This window comes from Channa argus, chromosome 3 (assembly GCF_033026475.1).
Source record: "Channa argus isolate prfri chromosome 3, Channa argus male v1.0, whole genome shotgun sequence".
Classification (NCBI taxonomy): Eukaryota; Metazoa; Chordata; class Actinopteri; order Anabantiformes; family Channidae; genus Channa; species Channa argus.
The window spans coordinates 2,359,494-2,381,730 of NC_090199.1; the positions used below are offsets into that span (position 1 = coordinate 2,359,494).

At 42.2% G+C, this 22,237-nt stretch overlaps 3 protein-coding genes across 4 annotated transcripts; 1 reads left to right on the forward strand and 2 right to left on the reverse strand.

Annotated features, from left to right (window-relative positions):
• Positions 1–107: 107 nt before the first annotated feature.
• On the reverse strand, positions 108–8,339 carry fam161a (FAM161 centrosomal protein A). Its single transcript, XM_067499593.1, has 7 exons — positions 7,763–8,339; positions 6,475–6,743; positions 2,314–3,543; positions 1,917–2,084; positions 1,735–1,834; positions 1,191–1,327; positions 108–722 (listed from the first exon to the last, which is right to left on the reverse strand). Exons 1-7 carry the CDS (start codon positions 7,916–7,918, stop codon positions 470–472), a joined length of 2,313 nt encoding a protein of 770 aa, XP_067355694.1. The 5' UTR covers positions 7,919–8,339; the 3' UTR covers positions 108–469.
• A 293-nt stretch (positions 8,340–8,632) lies between these two features.
• cct4 (chaperonin containing TCP1, subunit 4 (delta)) lies at positions 8,633–13,907 on the reverse strand. Its single transcript, XM_067499524.1, has 12 exons — positions 13,621–13,907; positions 13,012–13,064; positions 12,834–12,923; positions 12,585–12,693; positions 11,979–12,243; positions 11,494–11,626; positions 10,732–10,968; positions 10,480–10,590; positions 10,108–10,238; positions 9,295–9,529; positions 8,940–9,053; positions 8,633–8,796 (listed from the first exon to the last, which is right to left on the reverse strand). The coding sequence occupies exons 1-12, from the start codon at positions 13,724–13,726 to the stop codon at positions 8,782–8,784; spliced, it is 1,599 nt and encodes a 532-aa protein (XP_067355625.1). The 5' UTR covers positions 13,727–13,907; the 3' UTR covers positions 8,633–8,781.
• On the forward strand, positions 13,851–22,232 carry pus10 (pseudouridine synthase 10). 2 transcript variants are annotated; one of them, XM_067499521.1, is made up of 18 exons: positions 13,851–13,978; positions 14,637–14,781; positions 15,355–15,609; positions 15,689–15,775; positions 16,124–16,158; positions 16,242–16,356; positions 17,289–17,350; positions 17,709–17,754; positions 18,095–18,159; positions 18,246–18,331; positions 18,421–18,546; positions 18,693–18,749; positions 18,831–18,907; positions 19,185–19,240; positions 19,332–19,449; positions 19,672–19,814; positions 19,909–20,008; positions 20,646–22,232. In XM_067499521.1, exons 1-18 carry the CDS (start codon positions 13,974–13,976, stop codon positions 20,682–20,684), a joined length of 1,617 nt encoding a protein of 538 aa, XP_067355622.1. In that variant the 5' UTR covers positions 13,851–13,973; the 3' UTR covers positions 20,685–22,232. The 2 variants fall into 2 exon arrangements, with proteins under 2 accessions (XP_067355622.1, XP_067355623.1); XM_067499522.1 differs by lacking the exon at positions 13,851–13,978 and adding an exon at positions 14,092–14,262 and having other exon boundaries at positions 20,646–22,230.
• Positions 22,233–22,237: the final 5 nt, after the last annotated feature.

The following is a 22,237-nucleotide window of genomic DNA, read 5'->3' on the forward strand; positions in this document are numbered from 1 at the left end:
TTAATGCAAGTTCCTAGTGTTCAGATTGTTGCCTGTGATAATAAATAACGAATCCATTACAAAATAACATTTGTACTTAAAATATTTTTTTAATCATTCCATGTGACATTTATAAGGTGATGAAGACAAAAAGGACATATAAGTAGTAAGTTCAGCAAATTTTAAATACAGTCCTATGTTATGTGCCACATAATAACTCAACATAATAACTCTAAGCAGGTTTTTAACATGTCTACACAATTAAAATACTCTGCAACAGAATGTGCACTATATTAAATATGGTGGATTTTGTCTGCTGCTGATGTACAGTTGTCTTCCAAAATGTACATATATACAATAACATTTAACAATTTAAAATCCCTGGAATAAGAATCTTTCACCTAAGTGTTCAGATGTGCTTAATTTTCTCAATAGATTTTTGGAAAAAACCAAAGGTGCAGACCACTTGTGTCATGACGTTTGATGCCGTCTATCTAGTGTCGTGCTCGGTGTCGTCTGAATAATTCTCATGATCATCTGAGTAGTGGTAATTGTCATCAGAATCATTGTGATCATCATCATCATGATCTTTATCTGAGTCGTGAACACTATCCCGATCATTTAATGAAGCCTCATCTTCTTGGCCTTCTTCTGCTTTGTCGGGATCATTCACGTCTTCATCGTCTAGAAAGACTTTTCTGTAGTGAACAGGTTCATATCCAATGTTTGCTTCAAGCTGGTCACTTATCAATAAAAAAAAAAAACACAATCAGCACATGTTAGTAACTAAAATATCCACTATAATTTTCTGTACTCTTACAATAGTAATAGTAACTTTCTTTTTACTTCTCATCCACCAATCAGCAAAATCAGTAATTACCATTTTAATTATTACATGGAAGTTAAAAGTAAGAAAAGTGAGCTGTGCCTGGGATTTGATGTGGGGCCCACATGCACATATAATGAGCAAATAAAATGTATTAAAACATTAGAACGTCTTCCTTCTGGCACTGACACGCTCTAACCTTGTTTTAATTTGTACAATAATTAACAAAGACAATAAAGGACTTATATAATGTGCATAAAGGAAAAGTGCATACAGTCAAATAATTCATGCAAAAATAATTGAATCTGGATCAAAATTCTATTCTATACTTTTGCTGCAGAGCATCCGATTGCACGGGTCAGTAAAGCTGTGTACACAAATGTACCTGTGTGTGCTACCAGTAGACGAGGAGGCTTTGCATGCAGATGCTGCTTTGGCCTTGTCAGTGATAAAGTCTTCGGTCAGATCACAGCCATGCAGAGCGTCTGTGTAGCGCTTCTCCGCTGCCTGTTTGGCATTCTTCTGTTGTCAAAGCACATGTTCAGAAAGCCGGTGTAAATAACCTGATCAAAGCTTAGCAAATAACCCACTCAGAAACCCTCATTACTGTGTATTTGTATCTGCATTACTCTGTATTACACGATATTTTATTCTTAAAACACTTCGTAATGCCATTTGTAATATTGTATTGTGTTTTTAGCCAAACATTTCTGCTCCTCAGTTCCATCCAGATACTTACTGGTGATTTCTATGTGTTATCCAGTTTTCATTAACTGGCCAGTCAGTTCATCCGTTTTAGCCGACAGTCTGCTTTATTAAACAGTGTGTTTGCAATTTCAGAGGAGAACATGTGAAACTGAAAACACGTTTGCATATGGCAAGATGCGGGATAAGTGGTTTGTCATGGCACGTGTAAGCTTCATGTTCACCTGTGCAACCTGTTCCAACAGCAGCGGCCTTCCCTTCACTCTCTGCTGCATCTCTTTAATCTCCTGCTGGTACTCCTTCCTGCGCTGGAGGTCTTGTTTCCTGCAGATTGCAGAATTGTGGATTGGCCTGTTTAACAAACGTTCAGGTCCATTATGCTGCAATCGCGTGATTGTTACGATACCTGAATTCTTTGAGTTTGGTCTGATGAGTCTGTGACAGAGCCTGATGGGGGTCGTTGGCCTGGGCACGTTTCAACACCACCCTCTGCAGCTTCTTTTCCCGCTGCTTCTGTCTCTCCCTCCATCGCTCCTCCTCTTCCTCTGCCTTCTTCCTCTGCTCGAGCGCCTTTCTACTCAGGGAGACAATCTGGTCACAGATGAAGGGGGGTTTGGATGGGGATACTGCCAGAACAGGGACAGACAGCTGAGGTTATGAGGTGGGTGCGGGGTTGAGGGCACAATGCAGGGGTCTCGGGAAAAGGGGCACCAGCCTTTGGGATTGTAAACACAGAAGGAAACGTTTCGTGTCACTATGTCTACGCAGGACATTTGAGAGCCTCTGAAGTCCTAAAGTTGTACCTCACAGCCTCATGGCGCCTTTTGGTGGCATCAGTGACTTTGGAAGGCAGGACCTCCAGGCTGCCAGATAGGGATGAACAGAGGCTTGAGTTTGGCGTCCGAGCTGGTCCGGGGCTGATGTACGGCCAGCGCATCAGCCTAGGGCTGTTCTGCTCCTTCTCTATGTCCGCCAGGATGCGTTCGCGATGTGAGGAAATCTGTGAAGTCCTCAGTTCGAAGGGCTCACAGGCAGTTGTGGGCTTCACCTCTTTTCGTTTCTCCAGGTGTTTTTGGAAGCGCCTGTAACTAGCGGTGAAGTCAGGTATCTCTTTGTTAATGTGGGGTCTGTGTGAGAACCTAGTATCACTTCCGGCTGCAGCGCTGCCATCTTTTGTCTTCGTGCGTTCGCCGAGTCTTTGCGCAACCATGCTGGGAGGCATTGAAGAACTATGGAGCAGCTCCTGAGCTCTCATCTGTATCTTGATGGACCGATACAGCTGCTCCTCCTTCATCTGCTCCCCTGAAGCTGCTGCATACACTGACCTGGGCACAGGCTTGGCCTTGAAGGGTTTGACTTTCTCTTGGTCAGGTGGTTGTTGCTGATGCTGCTGTTTGTGCTCCTTCTTTAGTTGCTCCCTTTCCAGGAAGCTGAAAGGTTTCTGGATGGTTCGGAGGTACTGCTGTTCCCTCTCTCTTATGTTTCGCCGCCTTTCTTCATTTCGCTCCTGCAGCTCCTCAAAAAGAGGGAGGTGAACATGAGCAGGAACAGGGCTGGCGCGGAACTTCTTTTGACACTCCGTTAGCTGTTGTAGCTGCCGGCGCAGCTCTGCGTTCTCCAGTTCGACCTCTGAGCGGGTCTTTATGCCACATTTTCTCCTCTGAGCTTCACGCAGCATCATCTGGAAAGGTTTCGGAACAGTCACTCTGTGTTTCCAGTAGTTCGTTTCTCCTCCGTCTTTATGCCCCTGCCCCTTCCTTCCTTTTCCTTTTCGCGATCTCTCCTGGTGTCCCGGGATGCTGTGCAGTGACCAAGACGATAGGTGAAGACTGTGAGGGGACAGCTTGAAGTCTTGCCACATGGTCTTAATATGTTCTTTAGGAGAAAACAGTAGGCCTTTCTCTACTTCATTGCTGGCAACTTCATCCTCGTTGGATGAGTCTGACTGTCCCGAGTTTCTCCTGAGTTCAACAGCAGAGTGTGACTTTCTCAAACGTCTTGAGGCTGCTGGGCTGGTCTTTGGCAATGTTAGCCTAAAAAAAAAAAGTACATTGAAGATTGTTAATACTTTTACTTCAAACTCGCCTTATGAGAATGTAAAAAACTGCTTATTAACAAATAAAAAAGCAAAAAACAACAACAACAACAACTATCTTTCAAAAGTTTACAGTAAGTGAAATATGGAGTTTGCTAGTCCTGTAAACCACAATGCCCACCTGTTGTACCTCATAGGCAACATGGATTATACTCTACATGCTCAAATTGGATTCATGGTTGCATCTAATCTTCGTTTTAAGACAATTACTTCCTCAATTAAATACATTATTTTTTACATTTCTGAATACTGTTAAAACACAAAAAGCAGTGACAGAACCTAAAGACCTGTATTTAATCCTAACTTTTTACTTTGTTAACCTAATTTAGCCCATTTATTTAGTTATTATATTATTAATTTACAACCATAGAGAAATAACAAGAACTTACATTAAAATTGCTAAAAGCATCAATTGCATTTCTGCTTGAAAGAGGATCCAAACAAATATTCTAAATAATTATTAAAAATTAATCTCTGTGATTATGTGTTTACATGAATAAATAATGTGTGGTTCTGGTTACTTACAGTATACTAAGCGTAAGAGAAGCTATTTTGAAAGAGTTGCTTTACAAGCTACCAGTAACTTCACACCTGTCAGGGCTGGTTTTCTATACACTGTCCACTTGTCGGATGCCTTCTAGAAAATACAGTCCGGGTGGGGGGTGGTTCACCAAGGCTAAGCCGGTAACTTCTGAAGTGGCAGCAACCACTTCTCTGAACATTTGTTAAAAAAAAGAAAAAGTAATGGCACTGAAATTCCCTGGTTTCTAAGCTGATACAACACAGTGATGATCTTTCACGTCTTTACTGAACACATCCATTAAACATGCAAACTGATGGTGCAAAAAAGTACTGAACACTTTCATGATAACCAGGACCTGGATGACTGAGAATCTTTACAGACGATAATGGCAACAGCATCTCAGTCACTCAATGAAGCATCTTTTGCAGCAGCACCTCAAACAAGCGCTTCCTGTGGCTGTGGATCAACCTGCACAGAGTTGAGGAGGGAATTTGAATCATTCGTAATGTGAATGTGTCTCTCGAGGTTATTCCACACTCCTACCATTTACACCTGTTTAATGTTGTGTGTGTGGTCTGACTCATGAACACAGACTCGATGAATCCAATGAATCCTTCAAGTCTATAGCAGTTACTCTATGGTTGTCTTTTACCTCATTAGACGGTTTGTCTAACTGTGGACGGATGAATATCTAAAGTCTGTGAGATCACTGTTTTCAGCTACATGCAAATCAAAAAGTCGTGATCGTAGGTCTTCTCAGAACTTTTTTTCCCGAAGCATGTGATGACACTGTTTGAGGGTTTTTATAAGACAAGGTAGCTCTGAACTACTTTTCTATACTTTTTCCAGTGATTGGACTTCAGGTGACATCTGGTAACATCAGAAGCCTAGTGCTGCCTTTCCACCATCAGTTTGTATGTTTAATGTGTGTTTAATAAAATAAAAGATCATTTCTCTTTGTGTTTTAACTGCTTAGAAATACTGGCTTTGTTGATATTGTCAGAACATTAATAGTGTCATTAATTTTTCTTGTCACTGTAAATAACAATAATCAGAGCTTACGCTGTGTATGATGATTCTTACAATTACAATACTTGAATTCCAGTAGAGAAGCACTGCTAGAATTACGATAAATAGTAATTCCTTTTTATCACCTACACAAAAATGGCACAAAGTTAATTTACCTACTAGAATCACATACAGCAAAAACACACTAATTTATTCCAATTATGAGACTGAAAATACAAAATTCTAGTCTTTTGTAGTCTTTTGTTTGCTAAGGTTTGAAATATCCATCACTGCAAAATTCACATCAACAGTATTTTTGCTTTCCATACATTCCCAGCTATTTTGAATACGATATCACTGTCAGTAGTTTACTTTCTACATTAAAAGTAGTTCCTGTAAAAAGTGTTGACAGCATGATTTGTGGACTATCCAAAGAAAATAGTTACATCAAGGATTCACAAATGCAACACTGCACTTTCAGCTAATTTATACATACAGCCCCAATTCAAAAAGGTTGGGACGATGGGTAAAACATAAATAAATACAGAATGCAATAATTTGCAAATCTCGTCAGCTCATATTTTATTCACAATAGAACATAAACATGTCAGATGTTGAAACTGAGACATTTTACCATTTCATGGAAAATATTGGCTCACTTTGAATTTGATGGCAGCAGCACATCATAAAAAAGCTGGAACAGGGGCAACAAAAGGCTGGAAAAGTAATTGCTGTAAATAAAAAACTAATGGAGGAGCATTTGACAACTAATTAGGTTAACTGGTTACAGGTCAGTAACAGGACTGTGTATTTCAGAGAGGCAGAGCCTCCCCAACGTAAAGATGGGCAGACGTTCACCAACCTGTGACAAACTGCGTCTAAAAATTGTGAAACAACTTCAAAAAAATGTTCCTCAATGTAAAATTGCGAAGATCTCACCATCTACGAAATATAATATCATCAAAAGATTCAGAGAATCAGGAAGAATCTCTGTGCACAGAGGATAAGACTGAAGGTCAAAACTGGATGTGTGTGATCTTCGGGTCCTCGGGTGGCACTGCATTAAAAACAGGCACGATTCTCTACTGGACACCACTGCATGGGCTCAAGGACACAAATTTTATGACAATGTTTGTGGATTTAAACATTTGTTTTATAAAATATAGAAATAGTTATTTGTACTGTTAGCTGACAATGGTTTAATTTCCCATTTTACAATATAAAATTGTCGGTGGCCCCTTCAGGCCTAAGCGTTCACAAATAGCATAATGGTTATTTTTTTGTGGAATTATATTTATATACACACACACATGAAAATCCCTACATAATCTTACCCACCTGTGCCCTTTGTCAAGTGCCGTCATGTCCAAAGGTTCCAAGGACTTGAGCTCCAGCTTCCGTCGATACATGCGCTCCAGATCGGCCATAGTGCGCAGGTGGGCGTTCTTCAGCTCCTCCAGCTTGCTGTAGTACTCCTCATTGGAAAAGAAGATTTTGCTCAGGTCCAGGTGGTCTCCTGCTGCTTTGTAGTCATTTCTTATAAAGGGACCACCTTTCTTAAGACAGTCCTCATCACAGAAATCAGAGCCCGAGTCCTCATACTCGATCTGAAAAGATCAAATTAGACTCCTAATAAAAGTGGCCTACAACAACAGCATAGGACTGGACTCATACACGTTGATTTGACAAAATTCAAACTGACATTCAAAAAAAAAATGTCTCTGCTTTGCCAGACAATAATGCAAAATGGTGTGTTTGATCACCAGTCCTTGTGAAGCAGAGCATCCCTGGTCAGTGCCACGCAGACTTCTCCAGGACTAATCTTGTTATGGTGCTGCAGCAGTGACGTGGGCCATATGGTGGAGCACAGAGGGCATCTCATGATGAAAGAGCTCGACTGACACACTCTGCGTCAGGTGTCTGGCTCCATTGCTTCTCATATTATCCTGAGGTGTTTGTCAAGAACTCGGGACAGTACTGTTGCTGTCCACAGGATAATTAAGTGTTTGGGTTTATAAAGTGAACGTGACGTCCGGTAATCTAGTCAAGACGGAAGGCCAAAAATAGTCAGGCCAAATTAATACGGGTCAAATCCTTTGCAGTACACAGACTGACCTGAAACTGTCAGTGGCCTGTTTACTGGAAACGAGACACTTTGTTTGCTTCCTTTGAAAAGCAGGATGCAATTATACACGTTGAAATAACAGGAGGAGCAAAATACCTCAAATCAGTAGAAGCATTTTGGATTTGATGAAATAAAAGAGACAGTGATGTTGTGAAAAGGTATAAAAATACTGCATGTAACTTACTACAACATTATACTGAACAGTAGTTAAAGAACAGATGGTACAAATACTCTGTGATGCTTGGGAGAATACTTTATCCAATTTATGTCCGTGTTTGTGCAGCTAAACATTTGTTTTATGAAATATATAGGTAGTTATTTGGTCTAAATTATACATTTAGCAGTAGTTTTAAATGGCAATGATTTAATTTCCCATTTCACAATAAAAAAATTGTCGGGTGCCGTTTTTTTATGTGACTTTTAGTTAACCTGAAAATGATATTAACGTTAATATTAAATCCTATATGAAATAATCATGAATAAGAGTAGTTATTGTTTTACCTCCTCCTCGTAGTCCCGGTTGTCCTCATGTCCTGCGGGCTTGTACGGCAGGACCCGCTCCCGTTCGTATGACGCTAATGGCGCCTTGGTGTGCGGGTCTACCGGCGTTTTGAGACACGACGTGACGAGGACATTTGTCCGGTGGGCATTTGCCATGAGGTCGTGGAGTTTTAAATCTCGTTAACGTTAGAAAAAACGTGCTCGTTCGTTCGTTCATTCATTCATTCAGCAAAGTGAACCGTGTGCCGAGTTTGACAACTGCGTTGGTTTTCAGGAAGCAGAGCTCCTTAGCAACCATGGCAACAAAGCCTGGTGAAGGAAATGACGAAGCGCCACAGGAAACGTACCGTCAAATTAAAAGGATCGTATATCTGTACATTATATATTTTATTTTTTTGTCCTTCCGGCTTATCCCGTGCGTTCAGGGTCGCCACAGTGGATCATTGTCCGCATGTTTGGCACAGTTTTTACACCTGATGCTCTTCCTGACGCGACCCTCCCCAATTTCTACCGGGCTTGGACCCGCACTGCACAGCTGGGGATGGGAGTGGGCTGTTGGGGTTTCAGCATCTAGCCCAAAGACACTTCGACTTATAGCCAGTACCAGGGATCGAACTGGACAACTGCCTCTACCACCTGAGGTATAGCCGCCCCCACTGACATTTATATTCATTAGGTGAATTTGCTCTATTATAATCTTTTTACAAAACTAATATTTAAACTCCAACAAACACTGACTCACAACTGTTGTAGTCTACGCCAGGCAAAGATCTACGTCTATGAGTCGTTAAAATTATAGGGTTTTCAGATTTAGCAACAGCAATGGTTTAAAATGCTTCAGTTTGACAAAATATTCACACAGAGCACAGCTGGAGTGTCGACAAAAAAAAAAACAAGCCTTTTATTAAATTATGCAACACAATGACTACAGTGGAAATCTGCACAGAATGATGTTGACATTGTAAGGTGATCCCTCAACAGGCTTAGTGACAGAACTCGCTGGACAGACTGAAAACTCCTTATCTGGTGTTCACCTGCAACAAAACAGGACGGATTTTCCGTTTAGATTAAATATGAAGTAGAATGTACTCAGATATACAAAAACAGGAAGAGTGTAAGTGCAGGTAAATACATTTTACTTTCAACACAAAGTTCAATTTAAGGTGCGAAGTCTTACCACATCATCAATCTTGAGGATGCTGCGGACTGTCTCTGTAGCCAGGGTCAAGGCACTGATGGAAACCAGTAAAGGCTGCACCACCAGCTCCTCCAGAATGTTGGAGATACCACCCTTTCAAAGAGACAATCACAGCAATTAATGCTGGATTACAGCAAAACACTGTATAAGAACATCAATGACACAAGAGGAAGGGGAGCCAAATGGGAAGTGTGTGGTGGGAAATCTGACATGCAAAATTACATTTCTGATAATGATTTCTTTTGTATTTTAGGCAGCACAGAAGTGTGTCTAAATGCTTTTTTGCAACCTTTATTGTGCAGTTTCACAGACAAACCTGTCAGAGCAGCCTTACCTTACGGACATTGATGCCAGCCATCTTGTCTCCCTGGGCGTGCCTGTTGCGCAGTTCCGTCACAGTGGAGATGGGGTTTAGGCCAGCATTCTCAGCCAACGTGGAGGGGATCACCTCCAGGGCGTCCGCATACGCTCGTACACAGTAGGCCTCCATGCCAGCCAGGGTGCGAGAGTACTCTGCCAGACGCACGGCAAGCTCAATTTCTGGAGCACCGCCGCCGGCTATCAGGGCCCTGAGGGATGATTGAATAGGAAACGTATTTTTTCTGGCCTTATATATTTTATTCCCATAACTCAAAAGGTCCTGAGTCATTTGTATCAGGTATTATAAAAATCTAACCTAATACCTGGGTGCACAAGGAACAAGAGTCATCAGATTGGAAATAAAGGAAACCAACAGAAAAGCCCTGAGTTGTAAATAACCCTGAATTATCCTTTGAGTAGATGTATCACAATCAGCAAACCGGATCATATTTATGAGCTTTTGTACATTGACGCCCTGAACACGTATCAAACGCGTTTTACAATATTCCCGTAAGATGTCATGTGTATGAACGCTCCCCAGCTAAGTTGCTGAGACAACCACGAATGAACCAAGGGTGAGCTTTCCGCAGTACTGTTCCTCTGTTTGTTACGCTCCTGTAGGATGATTCACCGCAAGAGTGCCTTTGTCAGAGGACAATAATACTATGTTTTATTAATTTATTATGAAGATGCTTTTTGAAGAACTCAAGAGATCCTTTACAAAATAAAGTATGTGCGGCTGGCACCTTTGCCTTGATGAACTCTGAACTCTGCACAAATGACTAACCTCTTCTTGACCAGGCAGCGGATGACACACAGAGCATCATGGATGGAACGCTCAGCCTCCTCAATCACCAGCTTGTTGGAGCCACGGACCACGATGCACACGGTCTTCCCGGGGCTGGTGCAACCTGTGATCTGCAACAAGCAACATTAACGATTCACTAGTAAGTAAGTGTCTCCGCTGTGTTTTTTCCCTTTGATCTACTGTGACTGCTGGAGCGCTGAAGCCTTCACAGTGCATTTTCTTTTTGGAAAATGCTTTTTCTAGCTCCCATTTGTAACCTTGGTAAATGATGGCATGGGAGCTCAAATTAAAACTACTCTAATATCAACTCTTTTCATAAATCCACAACCTCAGTATAAAGACTTTGGGTACCTTGACCAGCTTGCCAGAGCCATCAAGGCTGACCACCTCCGCCAACTCAGCGGAGCCAAGTATCTCTGGAGTGAAGTGGTCGATGTGGGCAATTGGTTTAGTGCCAAGAGTCTGGAGAGACACAAATAAAGATTTATTTTTTTGTCATCCGTTGGTTTAATTTTGAAGATGGAGATGCTGAAAAATAATGTTTTCTTCTAAACTTGCTTATTTGCCTTTTTTGTGATGCTTGCTTTTATGCCATTGACTCACCTTGCAGATGAACTCAATCTCCTCTCTCTCAATGTCTTTCACCACCATGATCTTCATTTTATTGAGGAAATGCAAGGCGAGATCGCTCAGAGCATCTCTGAGGATGGATTTCTGGATGAGCAGCAAGTTGCAGCCGGCCTTCTTGATCTGCTTCACCAAGTTGAGGATATAAGCGCGCTCTTCCCGAAGCACGCGGTCCATTTGGGCGTAGTCTGACACCACGATCTGGTTATCCATCTGACCCCCCAGGAAACAAGGCAGGTCAGGACAGAAAGGACTGACAGGAAATCAGCTCCAAAGAAAAAAAAAAAAAAAAAAAGGAGCATTCAGAGAGACTGGTTGTTTAAAACCTCTGTGTTTAAAGCGGAATTCTCAGTATTTATGAAATAGATGAAAACATTTTTTCACACATTTGGAACAGCTTGTTTTGAGCTTCCAAAGCTGAATGCTGGGACTGGCTGAAAATTAATTAATGGTTTATTAACTTCAGTGGAAGCTTATCGTAAAATATTTGTAGTCAATCTGAAAAGCCTCAAGCAACTTTGAACAGAAAATGTGAATATTTTTGGTTTTGCAGATGTACATATTGTCTAAAATATTATAAAATCCTAAAAACAAAAGTGATTTTGCAATTTTCACACACCACTTTTTTACCCTCTGGTACAAACAAGATGACAACTAAGATCCATTTCCCTCAGTAAGAAGACGAACATGAAAAGCGGAGACCTATGCTCTGAACTGAACAGTTTTTAGCTGACTCACATCAGTTTTGGGAGGGGACAGGCAGAACTGGATGAGGCCGATCTTGGCTTTTTCCACACGGCTCACACCAGTGTTGGCCACCTTCTGGGTCAGTACCAGGCCCTCCACCAGCTCACAGTCATCAATGGTCCCTCTGAACACAACACACACACATGCAGAAAATCCTGAGCAATACGTTTAAAGCAGGGAGGAGCCACGATGAGTCATGAGTCAAAGTCATGAGTCATTTGTGACACAAATAAATCTACGTCAGTATCACTTACAACCCCTTTAATTAAAGCGAACAAACCAAAACTAAAACTGAGCGTGTGAGAAATGACCACAATGTTTTAAGTGTTTTTTCCTGAAACAACAATCATGAGCCCATATTAAAACTGAAAAGGTTTTTTTACTTGCTGTAATCATTCTCTGTGTTCCTACTGGGCACTAAAACAATCCCTTAATAACAAGCATTCGATGAAAGTAATGACGTTCACGGTCCGTACCCGAGCTTCTTTATGATCTTGATGTCCTGCAGGTCAACGCTGGTGGCGGTGGCCGGGTCGATGACTCTCATGACAGCATCGACACTCATGGGTGCCAGCAGGCTGGAGTACTGTGACACTACCTTGGAGCACAGAGATGTGGTTGCACTGTTGAGCAGCGTCTCGCGGTCGCTCAGCTGCACTGGCCGGCTCATGGCCGTCAGCACCTCCACACCCTTGTCCACTGCCTTCTGGAAAGACTCCGAGATGATGGTGGGGTGGATGCCTGATGGGTGGGACAAAGAGTAAATGTTAGTACAACAATTCTACAATCAACCTGTACAAAATGACACAAATGTGATTTTCTTGCTTCATCGTGTCAATCATTAATAAACAACTGCACAATTAATATTCCCACTATTTTATATGTGAATATAAAACACTCCTATAGACAGATGGACACTCCCCCCCCAAAACATTATTTCCATACAATTTGTTAAAAAAATTTCCAAATATTACTAATTTCCAAGTAATCACTGATGACAAAGAGCTGCACTGACAAGCATTTGTAATTGCAGTAGGATTTTGTCCATGTTTGCTCTCTTCGTGGTGCCATGAAGCTCGTACCTTTCATCAACAGTTTACAGCAGGCGTCCAGCAGTGCTCCAGCTATCACCACCACGGAGGTGGTGCCATCACCGGCCTCAATGTCCTGGGCTTTGGACAGTTCTACCAGCTTAAACAAACACATTTCAGTCCAAATTTGCTCTCTAATAGTGCATATTGCAAGACATCAAAATGAAATAGAAACGACGATGTAAAATAGAAAAACAGCGTTCACATTGTCAATTCTAGTTTCTAAGTAAATCTATGTACCATTTTAGCTGCAGGGTGAAGGACCTGCATCTGCTTCAGAATGGTGGCCCCATCGTTGGTAATGGTCACGTCACCTTTCTCATCCTGTATCTGTAATAAAATGCATCTCTGCTTAGATAAACATGTGTAACGGAGGAGCGCGGTCAAGATGTTCTAAAGCCCCAATCTGTTGACTGACCATTTTGTCCATGCCTTTAGGTCCCAGGCTTGTTCTGATGGCATCTGCGACAGCTGTTAAAAAAAAAAAAGGGAGATATTTGTTATGGTGAGAATGATCAGCTCAGTGTGTAAAAGTGATATTGCTAAAAGCGCATTAACATTTGTAGCTGAAGTACAAAGAACATCCTTGGCTGGCCTTGTATATCATACAAGCCAAAGAAGAGATTATGTTGAGTCACGGGCGTCCTGCAGGGACAGAAACCCAAACAACAGCCACATCTGTAAAACGTGTTGTCTCACGCTGCCTGAAACTCCAAGCTACGCTCAATGAAGCTGCACAATTAGGATGGAGAAATACAGCAGCAGCGAGCTATATATGGTCATAAGGCCGAGTAGAAGCGGCGATTCTTTGGATTAAGGAAACGCCACTGAACTGCTGTGGCCATCACGTTACGTGGTTTCATCGCACTGCGACAACATGAATTGGGACTTTACTCAATGACATTTCGGGCGATAATTAACAATGTAGCGGTGCCCAGCCCACATCTCTGCAGCTGGGCCGGTGGATGGGATTTGGGGCTTTTGTGATGCTAACAGTACAGAATAGAGTATTAGCACTGTAACCTACCTTTGGCCGCTGAAATGTTACTGAACCGAATCTGGGCCGGCTTGTCGCGGTCCACATACACCCCTCCTTTGTTTCTGCCTACCATTGATGATTTCTGTGCCGCCATCGTTCGGGCAACGGCGCGTTATAATCGATGGGAAATGTTGGGAAGGGTCTTTAGAGGGGGACTGATGAGCCCCGGAGCAGAAACGCCGCGGATCGACTTTGGATGGACACAGATTTCGATCTCTCCACCCGGTGCTGCTCAGAACTTTCCAGAGCCACCGGCTGCTGCGGAGACAAAAAAGGACCCGGCTGTCAAACTGCCCGGCGCACGGAGATGACGTATTCAGACGTTAGCCGCTGAAAACGCTATGCGGTAATTGATTAAAATGTCAATAATGATTCTAAATGGCTTGATTTTCCTTTAGAGGTTTCAGAAGTGTCATCATTTAAAAAAAATAGTATGCGGTTGGCATAGTGATTGTTAAAAACGCATAAGTGAAAAAATAATAATAAATAAGACGAGCCACTAGAAATCGATTAGTTCTGTCTGTTACGGAAGAAACTATTGAAAAGCATTTCGGTTAAACGTGGTAACAAACGCTGACTGCTGTTTTTATTCTGTTCTATATTTTTGTGAATAACCCACTTCTGCATCGGGTAGGTTTATTTCAGCTCCCCGCGCTGTTTGCCTTCAGCTTTGAAAAGCTTCGTACTAGCTAACGTTAGCTTAATGGAGCCGGATGTGTTAAGTGTTTTAACTAGCGGCAGCTGTTTCTAAGGGATTGTGCTTTTTTCTGCTGTTAACTTACACAAGCTAACATGTCAGATAATTACTCACATACCCAAGTCAACATACTGGCCCAAAAGAGTACTCCACTAAAAGTATCCGTGCAAATAAAACTATGGAAGATGCTCTAAGATATGGAAAATATGTCATTTAAGTACTTTCTCTTGGCATCAATCTGGGCTAACTGGAGGTATTTGAAACTAGGATCGTACCCAGCGTATTAATTTCCTGTGTTTCATTATAGAGGTCTGTCTTCTGCAGTCATGCTGCCACTGAAGGAAAAGGACAAACCGATCATCCAGAAGCTGCTGTTGGCAGGCTGCTGTGCTCGCTGCATCCTCAGGTTCTGCTGCGTGAGCGTTCACGCTGCCTACAGACAATCACAACCGGTGGGAATCCTGCTGTGTTTGGGACATGTGCAGCTCATAACACACTAAAAACCAACAAACGTCTCAGTTCCCTCTGTGTTGTGTCATAAATGTTTTGCTCAATAACGGCTACTCGATTATTTTTCTACATGTATTTGCTTTTCTTCCTGGGGTCTAACACCCATGCAGCCAGACAAACACGCACACTAAAACCAACTTAATAGTTACATTTATACAGAATAGAGACAAAGTTCCTGCCATTAATTATATGTTTCAACTTTGTCCGTCTCAAAAACGTGGTTTAAACACTCTTTCCGTCCCTACAGTACATTGTGGCATGTTTTACCACAGGCCCCTTCATTATCACTTCCACAGGTTGCAGCTAGTTCCTACACACTACAAAAACAACTTGTGCTGGCTGGAGAAAACAGCATGCAGCCATTTCCTTTGCTTTAAAAGAGGAAATGGACGAATGCCACAAATTCTCTTAAATCCCTTGCACATGCTTGCACAACTACAAATATTGAGTTAAAAATTATTATTTTTTAAATGTATTAATTATTGTCTTATCTTATTATCTTTTGTATTACACAGAACACACTCCAGGAACTTAAGGCTTTCATCAGCAATACAGAAAACAGTACATTTCCACAATCAGCAGAAAAAACTGAATCCTGTGATGCAGCAGTATCAGATCCACCCAGTAAAAAAGCTAAACTGGAGCCCAGTGAGACAGACGAAGGTGCTGCTGCTTCTGCTGCTGTGGAACCGAAGGATGAGGAGTCCCGCGTGTGTGTGGTGTGTCTGGGGGTCTTACAGGAACTGTGTGACCCGTCTCAGGCTGTAAAGGTGCGTGTGCTAGAAATCACGTTTAAACACAGTGCGTCAGATTGTACTGATATTAAGATTTGCTTTTGGTTTCCCATAGATTGCTGAGGCTGTGAAGGCCGGAAACTATGAGTTTGACACACTGGTGCTGTCTGTGTCTCTGCCTGCTCAGCTGTGTGTCCGCGAGGTCAGTGTGTGTCTGTGTGCGTACAATCAAAGCCTGTGCTGAAAAGATTTACTTGCACTCTCAGCGAATCTACTAATCTTTTAATTAATTTTTTTTTACAAAGGATTAAATATTGACAATGAAGATAAACTGCAAATTTCCAGGTCCCTGCAAGAAAATTTCAATTGAAGCCACTGGGAAATAGTTTTGGATAATAAAAGACCAATAAAACCAGCCATTACTACTATTCCCCTATCACTGAACTTCGGGTTACATAACAACACAATCCCAAAATGTTCCTTGTTTCAGCTCAGTTTTGTGTCACATTGGCTTGCTTTTATATATGTGTTGTAAATTTTCATCCTGCAGCACTCGTGTTGGCTCCACGTGAAAAAGGAAGTAAGGTAAAGGAATTAGTCCCATGCGTTTTACATCACTGTACGTAAAGTGAGGCGTTTGTTCACACTGATCACCATTCTTCATTCAGAGAGAAGGGCTTGGTGCTCGACAAGGATGACGTCGTCCAGGTGAAGGAGGCCTTCAAGTGGATCATGCAGGGCCTGGTCGCCAAGGAGCTGGGTGGAGTTGCTGTGGTTACCAAGGTGCAGTAGTCTCCATGATCAGGAGAAACTTTTTTTATTTCATAAGCTGGTTTTACATTTTAGTCATTGAAGGACAGATTCAGCGTCATGCTCGGCGCCACTGTGACAGAAGATGAAAATGGAGCTTCCTGTCAATCTACATACATACATACATACTTTTAGATTCACCTTTGAAACATATTAGAGCTCTAAATCTTACAATTATAAAATCATACAATTGTTTCACACCTGTAATTGGGCCTTTTTATCCCATTCTTCCCGAAAGATCCTCTCAAGCTCCATTATGTTTATGTCCAGGTCTCTCCACAGATGTTCTAAAGGGTTCTAGGTGTCCTCTAGAAGTCAAGTCTGCTCTCTCTTCCTCTTCCACAGAGGGTGTCTCTGTGCTGCATTTCAGAACAAGTTTCTTTTCCACATTAAATGACAAACACAAAATACAGGAACAGAGCTCACTGTTGTTAAGCATTTTTGCCAGGGGCAGCTGTGATGGGGTGTTTTCGTGTTGTCCGGTTCTCCGTCCAGCCCAACATGAAATCTCAGTAATACCTTGAGAACATTTCATGAATTTTTATGTCACACTGGGAGTGAATTTGACAACATCTGATCAAATCCCCACTGTCTTGGACTCATGGATGAAGAGATAACAGTGTGAGTGTGGATAGACTTGCATGCGGCCTGGTAGCTCCATGGGTAGAGTAGCAGGATGGGATGCAGAAGTTGCAGGATCAAATACCAGCCTACCTAACGTCCCTTAGTGAGAAACTCAGCGCTCCCACTGCTCCCCTCAGGCAGATGGCTTAAATGCAGAGAGAGAATTTCATTTTAACATATGTGCTCAAGGACAGTAAAGGTTCTTCTTCATGTAAACTGCATCTTGGCAGAGACATTTGAGCTACAGGTGGTAATTCTGTGTGTATATTTTTTTGCATCAGAGTGCGTTTGAAGTCGGTGTGGAGTTCACTCATCCAGAGACGGACGCCGACTGCCACTTTCTGTGAGTACTAAACTCCATGGAGGTCTATTCTCATCCTTTCCCTGGTTTTTAAATTTGTGGGACAGTGCACCTTTATCAAGAACGGTGTAAACATGCTGCCTTTACCTCTGCAGCTTCAGACTTTGTGAATAATGAAAAATCTACAATATTTAATTATTGTAGATATTATATAAGTTATTCTATCCAAACCCTCGATCATCCATTAGCACATTTTACAAGTCGTTTTAAACATGCAGCCTGTTGTCTCTGGGTTCAGTTTTCCAGAGTATTTCTGATTGTAGAGCAGAGTTAAGCATGAAGAAGACAAAAACCCGGTGAAAGGAACTAAAACTGAACTTGCTGTCTGCTCCCTCCACAGTGCATCAGCGTGTCCTGACTGCTTCAAACCAACCAAGAGCAAACAGGTGAGTCAAGATGGGATAATAATGATCATTGGACTGAGTTTACTGTGTATTTGGGACAAGTAACAAATTCTTTTTAGAAATCGTATCCAAAACACGACAAAATAATTTAAAGCAGAAATGCCACAGTGACCCAAAGCTCAAGCAGTTCATCAAAGCAAGGGGAGAGACACAGTACATGGTCCAATGCAGCACTTGGGATGAATTACTTTGCTCAGAGCTGCCACAGTGGTGTTAATGAGGGAGGGTCAAGCGCTGCTTCTCACCTGTCACATACAGCACAGGCATTGAACCAGCGACTTTCTGCTTACAAGCTCATGTGGAGTGGGATTTCTTTCTGCAGTCGGTGTTCACCAGGATGGCAGTGGTTAAAGCTCTGGAAAAGATATCTGATGCCAAATTTCTTAAGTGAGTACTGTGTCGTGTCTCAGTCCTCGGTGCTTTTCTGTGAACTGTCATTTGACATTACTATTGATTTGAATTCCTCTCAATAGACACTACCCTTGTCCTCCAGCACAGCCGACCACAGGCTGCACCTCTCAGGATGTCCAGTGTCTCCACGTGTCGGTCTTTGTAGCAGGTAACGTAGGACACAAAGTCTGAACATTTCGATTGTAAAACAGAATCGGGAAGTTTGGTCCTCAGTTGATTTCTCCTGCTGATGTTCAGGGAGATACAACAAGTTCTGCCGCAGCCTGCCTCAGACTCCCTGGGTGATCGATGGAGAGAGGAGGATGGAGTCCTCAGTGGAGGAGCTGATTGCAGCGCCCATCCTGTCGGCCTTCAGAGCCAGTGGTGAGTTCACCATCTAACAGCAAGTCTCACCAGCCGCCATCCTGATGGATCTGCTCACGAGTGGCTGCACAGTAACACGTTGGATGGTAAAAGGATTTGGAGTGTGTCCTCACAACAGCCTTTTCATTTGTATTTTTTAATTCCAGGTTTTAATTTCTCGTCCTCTGGCAGAGAGGACGTGGATGTCCGGACTCTTGGAAACGGTAAAAACCCAAGTTGTATTTATTACTGGAAGATGTGTTTTTTTTGTTTTTTTTTTTTAAATATCACTTTCTGTTTGACAGGTCGCCCATTTGCAACGGAGCTGCTGAATCCTCACAAATCCAGATTCAGCAGAGTGGAGATGAAGCAGCTACAGGAGGTGCTAGTTGCTCCCAGCCACAACTTAAAAAAAAAAAAAAAAAACCCTTGAGAGATTTTCAGGGACTCACTATGATGTTTACTTGGGGACTTTCTCTGCCATTGAAAAGTTGGCACTTTGATCCAGAGCTAATTACAATCCGGTCAATAAGTATTTAGACAAGGACGTAACTGTCACTGAGCACAAGCACATGAATTCAGAAGGACCCGATAAAGATCAAGAGCAGTCGCCTCCGTTATCCAGATGCTAATCTTTTTATTTTTATGTCTGTTTTCAGACCATTAACAAATCTTCAGACAAAATCCGAGTGAGAGACCTGCAGATTGTTACCAGGTGACTGTAACTTAACTAAACTGGACCATTAAACATCCAAACAGTAAAAGAACATTGAGGCCCAATAACTGTGCTGTGTGTTAACCTGTAGAGAGGCCATGAGTCGGATGAAGGAGGGCGAGGAGGAGAAGACCAAGTCCTACACGGCGCTGGTCTGGACCCAGAAACCCATTCAGAGAGAAGACATTGTCTTCATTGATGACATCAAGGTCTCAACACACACACACACACAGAATAATCTAAAACAGGCAGAAAACATGGGGGGGAAAAATGTAAAATGACTTTCTGCTGGACACACTGCATCGGTGGGTTATGTTTTTAACAACTGTAAATGGAAGTTCAGTGTCTGAGAGGGACCAACAGAGACCAACAGCAGAAAAGTGTCCTTCAGGAATAAATATGAACAGTCTGTCTTGTCTTTGTCTCATCAGGATCTAACTCTGGATCAGAAGACTCCTCTCAGGGTTTTGCACCGCCGTGCGCTTGCCGTCCGACAGCGAGTCATCCACAGCATGAACGCCCGATTCCTGGACTCTCATCACTTCTACCTGGGATTGAAGACACAGGCCGGGACGTATCTGCACATAATTGTTTACCCACTTAGGGGGATGATTTCTGGTTGTAAAATCTTTCCTGTTCACGAAAGGCTCCTTAGCGTCAGCCACCAGTTATATCAAAGAGTTTGTCCATGGAGACTTTGGCCGCACTAAACCCAACCTGTGCCAGCTGCTGAAGACGGACACAGACATCCTGGAGCTGGACGTGGAGGTTAGGAAAACGCATATTACTGCAGACCGACGTGTGTTATTTAGAAATTCAACTTCTTTATTCAGCTGTGGAGAAACGACAGCAGTTACAGTTACAGTATGTTGCAGACAGTGATTTTTAGTTGAGTCTGTGACCAGTTTCAGCTCTTTCCAAGCAGCAGCAGCCCACAGATCACAGGTCTCCCCCTCCTCATTGGAAGCCGCCTGAAAGCTCCGCCTGTAGCTTCCAGGACAGACGTGATGACTTTTCTGTACACTCTTGATTCAGCTGGATTCCACCTCCCATAAAACAATGAACTGTAAAACATTTAGGCCTCTTCTATTCTTGATTCTCAGCCTTACAGTAGCTTTTTTACATTTTTATTGGGCACAACTTTGGTGCTCATGCTGATGCCAAGAGCTCTTATTTACAGTGTAAGCACCAGGTAGGCATTTAACCATCACCACCTGTGAAGCCACGTATCCTGAAGGATTCCACACACGGTGCCCTGAAATGGAGGAACAAGATAATGTCTTTTATGAGGCAAAGGTGTAAATGTAATGTAATGCTGCTGTTCTTCCTCCTCAGATTTGTGCACAATTTACAAAATGCTATTAATGTTGACTGGTACATTTTGACTGTGTGTCTCCTTCCTCAGTCTGTGGATGTGGACTGGCCTCCCGCCATACCAGAGTGAACCCTGCCCTGCTTCGTTCACATCGGCCCCGCCCTGTATCCAGCTTCTACCTCCAGTCAGGACCAAAGTGGTTCTTCCCACGCAGACTGAGCAGCTCGTGCTGGTTGGACTGGAGCCCTGCTTTGTGACGCCTGCTCTGTTCACGATCTGCGATCACGATGCAAGTGTCTCCAGCAGGTCAATAATTGAAAACACGTTACGGTGGACTCGTTCCTTTGTGATTTGGTTTAGGCAAATTATTTTGTAACAGGTCTGCAAGTGTATAGACAAGCTAGCAGCAGAAATAAGGCAGTGATGCTTATTACACCGGATCTGTTTGTTTGATCAGGCAACTGAAAATAGACAAGCTTCAATATTCTAGAGGCACCAGGGCAGAAAAACTACAGTTTGTCCTGAGTCAAAAGGACGGGTCACGTTATTCCCTACACTTAATCTGCCCATTTAACAGACTTGACGTCCGTTGTCACACTCGGGTGACGTAGCAAGTTTGGTTTGAAATACACAATTTCACTTTGGAAACTTGGATTTAGAAAATCCAAGTTTCAAGTCTGCAAAATAATTTTCAAAGTGAAAATGACCTGGGACATTTTTACGAATCTAAGGCTGGATGTGAGAACACTTACTGAATAAAATTAGTTTGGAGCAAAGAGTTAAAACAAATCATGAAACGTCTGATCAGTTTCTGATACCCGTGTTTGCCATAATCAGGATCGTTTTAAATATATTAGCAGAGTACTTCTACTTTTTTCATTGTAAAATGTAGAGTATCTGCCTACTTGAGTGAAACATATATATTTTTTTTTTTAGGCCAGTACTTTTACTTGAGTATTTGTAATTCTGCCACTTCTGTACACAGTGTATCACATTTAGCTGTGTAGATGCAGACTGGTGGCCATGCGGACCATGGTCCTCCAGGACATTATTAACACCACCAGTGTTAATGTTGGGACTGATCAGTGTAGGTTTGTATGACGCAATAATTAAGAATGACAAAAATAATAATTGCAGCAATACTTGCTTTAAACTTTACCAGTTTTCGTGGCTTTAGTTTAGGGGGTAAATATACAATAATGCTTTTAAACTTCCTTTTAACTGACTTCCCTACGGTAAAATCTCTCTTCTTCTGGCTGATAAATGCCTCCAGATGACATCACTTGGAGGAACCTTCAGTTCAGTTTATGTCAGCTTGTGGCTCATGATGTAAAACTCCTCTGGGTGATGTCATCTGGAGGAGTTTTTCAGCCAGAAGAGAAATGTTTTAAAACAGGGAAGTCAGAGAGAAGTTTAAAAGCATTATGGTATTTTTCACTCTAAACTAAAATTCAACACTGGTGAAGTTTAATCCACAGTATTCGCAGAACTGCTTGTGTTGTAAGATACTGAAAAATGAAATACACATTAGAAAATGTTTAACAAAATACTTTCAGTTTGCTGCTTTGCTGTTCTGCAGCTGATCAATCATGATGTTTGTGTTGTAAATATGACTAAGTTAAATGAGCTGGAGCTGATCTGAGGTGAATCTAATGTCACAAAGTCTTAAAGTGAAAATAAAA

Bases quoted from the DNA above. Each gene is read 5' to 3' on its own strand.
- cct4 (XM_067499524.1), bottom strand. From the start codon at position 13,726: ATGGCGGCACAGAAATCATCAATGGTAGGCAGAAACAAAGGAGGGGTG. The intron at 13,065-13,620 runs GTAGGTTACAGT...TTTTTTTAACAG, and splicing joins TAACATTTCAGCGGCCAAAG to CTGTCGCAGATGCCATCAGA. The intron at 10,591-10,731 runs GTGAGTCAATGG...GTGTCTCTCCAG, and splicing joins AGATTGAGTTCATCTGCAAG to ACTCTTGGCACTAAACCAAT.
- fam161a (XM_067499593.1), bottom strand. From the start codon at position 7,918: ATGGCAAATGCCCACCGGACAAATGTCCTCGTCACGTCGTGTCTCAAA. The intron at 2,085-2,313 runs GTACAACTTTAG...CTCCCTGAGTAG, and splicing joins AGGCGCCATGAGGCTGTGAG to AAAGGCGCTCGAGCAGAGGA. The intron at 1,835-1,916 runs GTATCGTAACAA...TGCAATCTGCAG, and splicing joins ACCAAACTCAAAGAATTCAG to GAAACAAGACCTCCAGCGCA.
- pus10 (XM_067499521.1), top strand. The intron at 15,610-15,688 runs GTGCGTGTGCTA...GGTTTCCCATAG, and splicing joins ACCCGTCTCAGGCTGTAAAG to ATTGCTGAGGCTGTGAAGGC. The intron at 19,241-19,331 runs GTGACTGTAACT...GTTAACCTGTAG, and splicing joins GACCTGCAGATTGTTACCAG to AGAGGCCATGAGTCGGATGA.